This window comes from Sinocyclocheilus anshuiensis, unplaced genomic scaffold (genome assembly GCF_001515605.1).
Source record: "Sinocyclocheilus anshuiensis isolate Anshui unplaced genomic scaffold, SAMN03320099.WGS_v1.1 scaffold1024, whole genome shotgun sequence".
Classification (NCBI taxonomy): Eukaryota; Metazoa; Chordata; class Actinopteri; order Cypriniformes; family Cyprinidae; genus Sinocyclocheilus; species Sinocyclocheilus anshuiensis.
The window spans coordinates 1,188,100-1,199,051 of NW_015552843.1; the positions used below are offsets into that span (position 1 = coordinate 1,188,100).

General features: G+C 36.2%; 1 protein-coding gene across 1 annotated transcript in view; it reads left to right on the forward strand.

The window, feature by feature from the left end:
- The first annotated feature begins 3,526 nt into the window (after positions 1-3,526).
- The window catches only part of LOC107668017 (sterile alpha motif domain-containing protein 10-like), an 18,469-nt gene continuing 11,043 nt past the window's right edge, over positions 3,527-10,952 (forward strand). Inside the window, exons 1-3 of the mRNA XM_016459748.1 lie at positions 3,527-3,648; positions 4,620-4,648; positions 8,570-8,751. Of these exons, the coding sequence (XP_016315234.1) occupies positions 3,632-3,648; positions 4,620-4,648; positions 8,570-8,751 (228 nt within the window). The 5' untranslated portion in view covers positions 3,527-3,631. The remainder of the gene's footprint in view (positions 3,649-4,619; positions 4,649-8,569; positions 8,752-10,952) is intronic.

Below are 10,952 nucleotides of genomic sequence, written 5' to 3' on the forward strand. Positions count from 1 at the left end.
TAACATTTCTGTCCCCCTCACTTCTGATGGCTACGCCCCTGCCTCGGCCTGATGTAAAGTGTCTGATTATTGGCAATTTTTTGAACACTAAATGATACAGGAGCATATGGCTCTGCACATAATCTAAAAAAGCATATGGACTCACTAGCTGCAGGCTGCAGTCACATGCTCACACACACAAACACAGACACAGCCATATGGAACAAATACAGTTTAACTCAGATAAACACTGAGAGCCGGACTGTAAATACTAACGATTACTTGGCAATAGCAAAATAGCTCTAATGAAAAATATACAATGTGAAAGAGAATCTTTCCTGTTGACCATGCTTGTCCCATATAGGATTAATTGCAAAGCTGAACAAACGAACAATCATTGAAGTAACCGCTCCTTTCTCTTTATTGCTATGACATCTGTCCACAGTATTTGTATCCATGGCTGTCGCTATGGTAGTGGTCGAGGTCTGTGGTGGTGTTGCAAACTTTGAACTATAGGTCTGGGGATAAAGTGAGAATTCCAAACACTCTTTACTACTCATAGACCTTCACATAATTCTACTCATAGAGAAAGTCACCTATAACACACCACCAGCAAACACACACAGTACCTCAAACCTCGCCTCTAAAAAACCACAAGGGCAAAACACACCATGCCTTTGTTTAGTTGCAGTGGCTAATTAGCCAACAATGTTTACTCTGTTTCCAAGGGCTGTGCTGCTCTAATGTGGAGGGTCAGGAATCTGTATAAACACAGTTTCACATTTTCACTTTTCCATATTTGCAAAAGCTCTGCTGATGTAGTCATGCAGGTCTGAAATAAAGAAATCTGTAAATCACTGTTAGTATGACTTAAAAACTGAAAATAAAATTGAGTAAACGTATTTCTTCATTTTTGGACAATTTTCACATCAATCTGTAATCAAAAAAATTACTTTGATTAAAATGAAGTTTGGAAGTGATATTTACATTAATTTCTTCTTTATGTACATTATTTATTTATTTATTTACATCCATACTCAAAAATAATTTGATGATGATGATGCTTGGTCAGTTTACTTAATTAAAATGAGCCAATGCAACTTAATTCTTGTACATTTTGTGACATTTCATTTCATGGTGTGTGATCCCCTAAACTTTCTAAAACAAAAGTTAACTTATTGCTGTTGCATTGCATTAATAATTTTGTGGCATTAATAGAAATAGGGCTGGGCATTTCTAGTTCCCAGCATGCTTTGCATGGGACTGGATATGGAGATTAATTGTTTAAATTAAGTCTTATTTAGCAAAATGATACAACTTGTCAATGTTTAATTGTCTGTCAGATTCAAAGTCTAGGTCTGGGTGAAGTTATAGACAGTTATTAATGTGCCGCTCATATAAAAAATTAAAATTTTAAATCTGTTAATTTTGAGGTAAAGAAACACCAGTTAAAAATTCAGACATGCTCATATCATTCCACACTCCCTTTTTTTCTCAAAAAATAAAGAAATTTCATCTCAAATCAATATTTCATGTCGATGTCATTAACAAAGCAAAGACCTTGAGGATGATTCAAACCTCTGCTTCACGTTGGTGTCCTGATCACCCTGTCTTGGTTTATTATGTGTGTCTGACTGCTCAGTATCCTTTAAACATGTACAACTTTGTAAGTGAGGTCTTTTTAAAAGACCATATGCCATAGCTCTGGCTTGTTTCAAATGGCTTTCTAAAGAAATGACTCCCGAATGTTAAGTATGTTTGTCTGTGTGACACCACCCTCATATCATTCACCAACTGTTTGACAAAACATGCACAGTATGTTGTTAGCACTGGCTTTCCACTACCACACCGGGCACACATACACCATTCTTCACAACCACCTCCACCCAGGAGGTCCACAGGACATGACATCACAATGAACCAGCTGTTCAGGCCTCAAACTCTCATAATGCTGTTCTGTATTCATTAGTGGGCTGAACCTGCATTCATCAGGTGTAATGATGTGTTACACCTCAAGCAGGGTGGAGCCCTTTTCATTTCAATCACAATTTGCACCTTGTAGAAGCCAAAACTAGTGAATGATTTAAAGAGCACAAGACATGGTAAATAGGCTATGGGGTGTGTGCGGGGTCAAATGTTCATTTTAAGGGGACAGAAACCATGAGCAAAAGTTTTAGTAAGGCCTTTGACATGGATAAAGATGTATTATTTCTCTTTAATTCTCTAGCATTTTTTCCGTTGTCTTTTTGTCTGTTAAAAAATTAGCACCAACCATCCACATTCAACTCCTAGTGGTGAAATCAGTCAAGTCAACTGTGTGTTTGTCTGCTCAAGACTGTTATGTTTGGTGTGAAGTGTGGCTGATGCCTGGCACCTTTCCACCACACTGAAACTTACGGAAACAAGACTGAGAATGTTTGTTCTCTGTCCAGAACCAAATCAGTTTCTTCTCTTTTCACCAAAACTGCAAGACAAATGTATAGAACTCAGTACAGAGCTTGGAGTAAAACTTTCTTGGATTCACTATCATCTCAACATCTCATCAAAAGTTTAAAATTTACAGATATTATATCAAAGTTTTACAGATATGATACTGAAATTTAAATCATAAGCCTGTAGGCTATTCCACAACAATATTTCTCAAATATAGCAATTCAGAAAGATGAAAAGAAAACATCTCAGCACAACAGAGAAGCAAAACAGAGAGAATACTTTAGTAGAGAGGGCTAATTTGCCCTCAGATTCTATCAGTGATGCTACTTCACTTTCATACATGACAACACTACTTAGTCAGAGGGGACAAATTTATAGTCTGCCATTTATTCCTCATAACCTACCCCTCCCCCAATATAAATTCAATATTGGATGACATACTGTCACTATTATCATTTTAACAGTAATGACAGAAGGATACGATTTTTTAAAGTGCTATTCAGGGCCATCACTTGAACTCTCAGGGCCCAGGACAAGCCTTTATAGACAGAACCCCATGGCCCAATAAGTAACTATAATGCTCAATCACACAAACATAACATTTCAAGTTTCCCTAGTCAGCTATCTATATTAAATACACTTCAAATGTGTGTATTTCACATGACTAACATTTGTTAATTAAGAAGATTTTTATTTAAAGCAAATTATCTGTGTCAATGTATAAGGTATACTGATGGTAAATTCAGGTTTGCCCACATATGAATGATTGAATAATTGCATTTTTGTTCGTTTTAAAAGTATTTTTTGAGAGTCTGATTTAAGCTGATAGACCTATTGTAATTTTAACTGTAAGGTGTTTTAAAGTAGTGCCTGTGTATATAGGCTGCAAACAACACACTGATGTCTAAAAGTGCCTGAATGGTTTGAGGACTGCATGTAGGCCTACAGTATTCGGTAAAGTTTCTCGAAATTGAGTGTTTAAGTTCTTTCTTCTGACCCGGATGTTGACCGATAACGTGCAAACAACCGCGAGGGTAATTTGAATGGGTGGCGTTAAGCAAGTATAGTGTAACGACGACGCACAACTTAGCTGTATTACCTGTACTTAAAAAGAGCCCCCTGTCCCATTTCTTATATTTTTAAACTTTTCAAATCTGACAGTCCTTCGCTCCCGAGATCTGACTGGATAGAAAAATATCCACCGACTGAACCTCAGTGGATGCAGCTGGTTATTACGTGGGTACTGTCTACTTTATTCATGCATATTCCGGTGTAGGTCTGATACTCACAAGAGGACTGTTTTTGCAAACTAGTAGCAAACCTACAAACTTCTGTTCAGAACCCGTACAATGGGGTTTAGGCGAGGTTCTTGTTGAAGATTTGCTGAGAGAATTGAGGTGAAATGCCTCCCTCCAGTGTTTATATTGCAAGAAGAAAATATCTAAGATGTTAAAATCGTTTTATAAACATTAGTGTAGGATATAATACAGGCATTCGTGCATAATTCTAGTCAATAAGTCAATAAAGCTAACAATATAATGATTTTAAATTATTTTCCGAATTTTGATGAAATATTTGAAGGGTCACTAAATACATCCCCTAATGTGCATGTTGCCGTTCACATAATAACAGGCTTTGCGTTCTCTCACTGGGACGTGAGAGAGAATCAGACGACTGTTTCTCACGAAACACCCCTTTGGTGACAAATATAACGATTAGAAATAACCTAATACACGATGCTAGGGGGTTCCACATGAATTGCATATTTTAATTACTTTTTAAAAATGTGTAGATTTAAGAGTCAATTTAGCAAAGCCCATTTTATATAGGTTGCGTGCGATCACATTACATTTATTTATGATAGGCTATATAACATACTTAGTATGTTTCATTTATTTTATTTAAGAGATCGTACATTTAAAATATATTACATACATTATGTAATAAAGAGGCGTTTCTTCACAAAATATGAAAAGCTTCATAACAGAGCTGGTTGAAGTGAACAGTGCGCGTGGGGAGGCGTCAGTGTGAGAATGAGCAGCGCGCGATGTGTGTACTTTCATATTTTACACTGTCAAGCGCGCGAGTCGATCACTACACACTGGATGTACCTGCTAAAGAAACACCTTTCAAGCTGCCCAGGGCGGAGAATGGGACACCTCAGTTCCCAACTTTTAGTCTAACAGGAGTATTGTTTCTTGTTGCAGAGTCTGGATTGTTGAGATGGCAGTAGACGGTAATTATGTTATTTCGTTTTATTCATAAAGATTATCGTAGTCGTTAGTACGTTGCAAGCTAGAGATGATTCGATGTATCTGCTGTCCCATAATAATATTCTCTTTTTAATTTCCTGATTATATAAGTTTGAATATATCATATAATTTGAGTAAAAAATGAATGTTGTAATTGCAACAGCTATCTGAGCATCTGCTCAGGATAAAATAGCCTGTACCCAGTGACATAGTTGGTTTTAAAGAATTAAGCATGTTGACAGTCTGCTAATGTGTGTATGATGGCTCATCAATTTTTGGGTTTCAGTGTGTTCAGGGTCACAGCCTTGTATTTTGAATCAGTTCAAATGAATTTTGAATTGAGTTATTTGCTGTTAATAAATCTACACGCGCTGCATTTGCTTAACGAAAACTCGTAACTCTAATAAGCATATAGCAATAATGTTTTTTTTTATATACATTTCTCCGGCTCTCCATTATGAGTATATAATGCCAAAATAACTGGTTTATTGATATGTTGTGAAGTCTGAGTAAAGAATTAGCCTATCTGTTTCTTTGAACATTTTGTGATTTTTTTTTTGTGTGTGTGTAAGTTGAAAGGTGTTGACTTGTAATAATGGCTTCTCATTGACAAAACCCTGCACACCATTCCACGTCTCAACATGTCCTTGAAAACCTAAAAAAACTCTATCTTTTTCCCTCACACATTCAAACCTAGAACTGTATGCAATCTCAGAACACCATGAAACTGTCTTCAATCTCTGTAGTTTTCTAGTGAACCAGTTACCTGCTGAGCAGTTTGTGTCACTACACCACGTTAATGAAGGCTTGCGTATTCATTTTCGCATTCATCAGCATAGATGAGGCCAAACAGATCTGAAGCAGCTACAGCTCCACATTTCTCTCTCTTTCAGTCTGTAGCTCATTACTTCACACAGATGTTGTGTTTCTCTCCCTTCCCGAAGTCCAAACCCCTCATGCTGTTCGGAGATCTCTGGCACACTTGCTTGGTTTCTCACAAGAGACCACATCGTTAGTTCAGTCCAGTGGGTACAGCAGGTGAGAAAAACACCTTGGCCTGGATTTAATTGTTTCAGGGAATGAAGAGCTGTCATGGATGATGGATCTCTAGATAAAATATGGATTTAGATTAATTTTTTTGATTGACACATGCAATGAAAAATGTGTCACAGGTGCTTGGCCATGAAGCCTGGCTGTAACCACGTATTCATGATATTCAAATGTAATAGTTTAAAGGAATAGTTTAACCTAAAAATGAAAGTTGTGTCATCATGTGCTCACACTCATGTCATTCTGAACTCGTACCATTTTATTTCTTCTGTAGACAACAAATGGAGATGGTGATGCTGCTTTTTTCCGTACAGTGAATGAAAATGACACAAAAAATTGCTATTGGTGTTGTTTGTCAAGTCTGGAGATGGACAACATCTGTCACCATTTAGTTTTATGGAATAGAGCAACATGAACATTTTGCTAAATTGCTCATTTAGCAATCTGTTTGTGCTTTACAGAATAAAAATAATCATACAGGTTTGGAGCTACATTATTGTATCAATAAATAAATTACTCTTTTTACAAATCAGCCACTGGACTGTACTAGTATACCACTATGAATATTCATCTAAGAATAATTTAAGATGGTTACAGCCTTGAACATAGATTAGATTTTTGATGCAAGAACCACATACACTTTTATTCAAAAGTTTGGGGTCAGTAAGATTTTTTGAAATAAATTAAGACCATTACTCAGCAAGGACCCATTAATTGATCAAAAGTGACAGTAAAGACATGCATAATGTTACAAAAGATTTATATTTCAAATCAATGCAGTTCTTCTGAACTTCTTCTGGATAATAATAGGAAATGTTTCTTAAACAAAGCAGCATATTACAATGATTTCCGAAGGATCGTGTGACACTGAAGACTGGAGAAATGGCTGCTGAAAAATCAGTGTTGTCAGCACAGCAGTAAATTATGTTTTAAAATATATTAAAATAGAAAACAGTTGTTTTTAAATATAATTTTTTTTTTTTTTATTTACTGTTTTACTGTATTTTTTATTTTTTTTTTGCTCAAATAAATGCAGCCTTGGTGAGCATAAGAAAACTCTTTATAAAACCCTTTAAAAAATCTTACAGACCTGAATGCAAATGTACATATAAAACTCTGCTTTCTATAGACTTTTCCATTTTCCCGTTAGTGGGTCAAGAATAAGGTTTCAGGAGGATATACTGTTTCTAGATTTAGAAGCACATCTTTTTGTGCACAAATAAATAGAAATAAGGGCAACATCTGTTCAGGACTAACAGGCCATGCCATGTTTTCACCCTCCAGCCACAGTTGTGCGACATCTCTCTAATGTCTGCTTCAGAGGTACTGTGATGAAACACTGTGTTCATCTGTGACTCCATCCCAAATGCATTCACACAGGCAGGCATCCCCCATGCACTCTTGATGAGGACGGCCTTTGTAGCCGCCTGTGAGGCTGCAGGGAATGAGAGCAAAAGACATCTCTTTTATCTCATCCAGGCCTCCACCTTCCAACACACACACAAACTTATAGTCTCTCCCTCTCATCAACTCGTGCTTATGCATACACACACATATGGAGATATATTACCATCACACAAACTGTCATGCACAGAGATGACTGATTGTACTCATTTGTGCTAAGACTACGGTGGTGATTCGAAGTCTGAGGTTTTAATGAGCGTATACGCACACTGTCTCTGTCTTTGTTTGTTAATGCACTAGCCTCACGCAGCTTCTGGAAGAAAATCTGCTAATGCTGCCCACTGACTCATTTACAGTCACCAGTCGAGCGAAACTGTGCTGTGCTAGTCTGCTGTATTGCTTTTAGAAATATGCACATTTATTTCACAGTTTTGCTCTCACAGTTAAATGTATGTACACTGTCTTTTTGTGTGTTAAAGGGATAGTTCACCTAAAAATGAAAATTCTGTCATCATTTACTCATGTTGTTCCAAACCTGCATGACTCATTCTTTTGTGGAACACAAACAAATATATTTTGAAGAATTTTTTTTAGCTGTTATGTTCATATAATGAAAGGCAGTGGGGTCCAAAAACTGTAGTGATATTTTAGTAGCATTTATTAATTTTTATTTCATTTTATTTATTTTACTGCATCAACTTAGCAACATTTTTTTTTTCTAAACATAATAACAAAACCCAATTATATAATTTTTTTAGTTTTAGTTAACTATAATAACCCTGCCAAAAACAACACTGAAGCATTTTTCAATATGTATTCTTTTGTGTTCCACAAAAGAACCAAAATCTACTGTTCCTTTAAAGCACATTTTGTACCAGGAAGATCCTAGCAGACGTCTTTATTAATTATATTTTCTGTTAACTGTTTCATGAATTGCAAATGCTAGTTTTGTCTAGCTCAGCAAGAACCGATGTTTCTAAAGCGTTCGCAGCACTTAAAGTTTTCCTTCCTGGAAATCTGGAGCCTCATATGCTTTTCATTAGATTACCCCACGGGCTACCAATGCTCTGCTTTTTTTTATCACCCTCTGACACGCTAATGCATAATTTTCCCATTAACTTTGCTGACTAGCGTCTTTAGGTATTATTCTGGGAAGAATCCAAGACACCCAGTCAGCCGCAGGAGATATGGGTCATTCAAACATTTCTTATTTGCTTTTACTTAAGCCTAAACCTTAAACTCTTCTCTTAAACTCCAGTCCTCAAACCTGACCTGTAACCACAGCATTTTTGATGGACATCACTACAAGGCACTAGTCATCCTGATGCCAGGTTGCTGCTGCTGCACATCCCTGTGTCTTTCTGAAGAGGGAAGTCAGAATGTAAGAAAGAATGATGGAATTTGTGTTTAAATGAATGAATAAATGCCGAATCTCTCTTTTTCTGTTGCAGCGGCCTCCAGTTTTACTTTCTGTCGTCCTGCGGTGGAGTACAGGGCTCTTCCAGAGGACTTTAAGTACCAGCTGAGTCGTTGTGCAGGTGGAAACCTTACCTGGCATGAAGGGCACAGCCGCAAAACAGCCGGCGGCCGAACGGTCAAACTACTCCAACAGCCTGGAACCGAAGGACCGCAGGTGAGACCAAGAAGGAAATCTTTAATAAAACATCTTAGTCTATCTGAATGTGAGCATACATGAACCCTTTTCACATGATAGTTGGGTAAGCTTCTATATTGGTGAACGGGAGTGTAACAAATATATATTTTTTTTTAATTCCCAAAAAAAATCATTATAATGTTTCCACAACTTTCCTAAAGAGAAAAAATATAGAGATTGATTATGGGAGTCTGAACAGAGAAAGATGTCTAAGTTTTCCTGGCAGTTTTTCAGTCATGGTGTTGCATAACTATTTTTTTTTTGTAATTTGATGCCAATATATATAATTTGCCAATTTATATGCAATTTGATGGTAATATAGCATAGTGTTATAAATGTAAATTACATTTTTTGAAAATGAAAATATAAAAAACTTATATTTTCTACATTTATGATGTTAATAACTGTGGAAACACGTCATCACAGTCTGTGATAAGAGTCTTTTGTCTTATTATCAGAGCTGGTGGTTTAAAAGTCTCATTGAGCATGAGAAAGACATACATTCCTCTTCTTCAGATTAAATAATAAAGATAAGTACAAAACCAAGTGGTTTTTATGTATTCCCGGTATCAGCTTCAAATGATCATCATTTTGTACCATCTCATTAACATGACTTGAGTATCAAAACCAAATCTTTTTCAAGCTCTTTCTAGTGCACTTTCAGACGTTGTTGAAATGGATCTCAAGAGGACATTGAGAAAGACCAGTGCTGGCCAAGCTACTCAAAAATGTAGCTAGTTGATTACCATATTCATATATCATATGAAAGGATAAGTAGATAAACTAGTAACTTCACTATTTGCAGTGCAAATTTATGTGACCGATATGAAAAACCACAAAGTAGGCTGTAGAAACTATAATTATTACAGCAGAGCTAATGCCGTGACAGCTTTCAGTTATTCCATACTTTAGCTATTGAAAGGTATCATTTGAGAATTTGTGTGCTGATATAATGTATGTAAGGCTGTCTGTTGCTGCATTATTAATACTGGGAAAAATGTTCTCGCCTTTCAGAAATGCACTTGTATGAAAACCTGTGCATTAAAAAAGGTGGAGGAGGGGGGTCTGGCAACAAAACGCTTCCTTTCCCTCTCCATCTTTCCAGCCATCTAAAAGCATGTTTCGTTTGTAGAGAATGAGTAAGATGCTGTTAGGCCAGCGGGTAGAGAAGATAGAGACCACTCTCCACAGAATGGCTTTAAAAAGCCTTGTGGGACTCAGGTCATATGGGCACTGCTGATTTGAGCACTGCGAGCAAAGAAATGGGTCGTAATGTGTGTTTTTAACTTCATTTGATCTTCTGCATTAGCATATTAACGAAGCAAGTGCCTCTAGTCTGGTCTGCAGAGCTTTGTGGGTCAAAGTCAGTCTCGCCCACACAATTAAACTCCTCTTAGATTTTACGACAGGTTTGAACATACTAATTAGACCCAAACCTGATTTTGTTAAACTGAGATAGATAATATTATCTGTACTGCCTTTAATTAATAGTATTCAGAAGTAATTACTTGAGGCAAATCCAGTGTTCTGTGGTCATTTCCATTTTCTTTTCCATTTCTCTTTTTCTAGTGCTAAATTAGTTTTTTTTATCTCCTCAGTGAAATTAGCAGAGGTGCTGTTCATTTGGAAATTTTGTTTAGTGGGTTCAATATGAGGGTTTAAACAATTTTGCTAAATTAAAATGTTACTAACGCATTAGATAGGAGCTGCCATTCTCTGAACGTAATTTTTACACATAGTATAGTATCATTTTTATATATTAGAATACATAAATACTTTGGGGTCACTAAGTGTTTAAAATATACTTTGGGGTCGCTAAAAGAAGGCTCCTCAGAAAGCATTTTAATATGCTGATTTGGTGCTCAAGTAACAGTTCTTATTACTATCAATATTGAAAAATGTTCTTCTGCTTAATATTTTTGTGGAAAATATGATATATATGATACAAAGATCAAAAGAACATCAGCTATATATTATTATGCATTATTATTTTATAATGGATAAAAATTTTTAATCTGTTTTTATTGTCTCATCTAATTTATTTCAAGTCTCAAACACCAGTTTCTACAACGTTCACAAATCTTGCTTTTTGCCAGAGTAATTAGAAGAGGAACACCAGACTTAAGGTGAATCTTCTAAACTTGGGTTTAAATTTGTTGCATTTTGCTGAACAGAGTGCG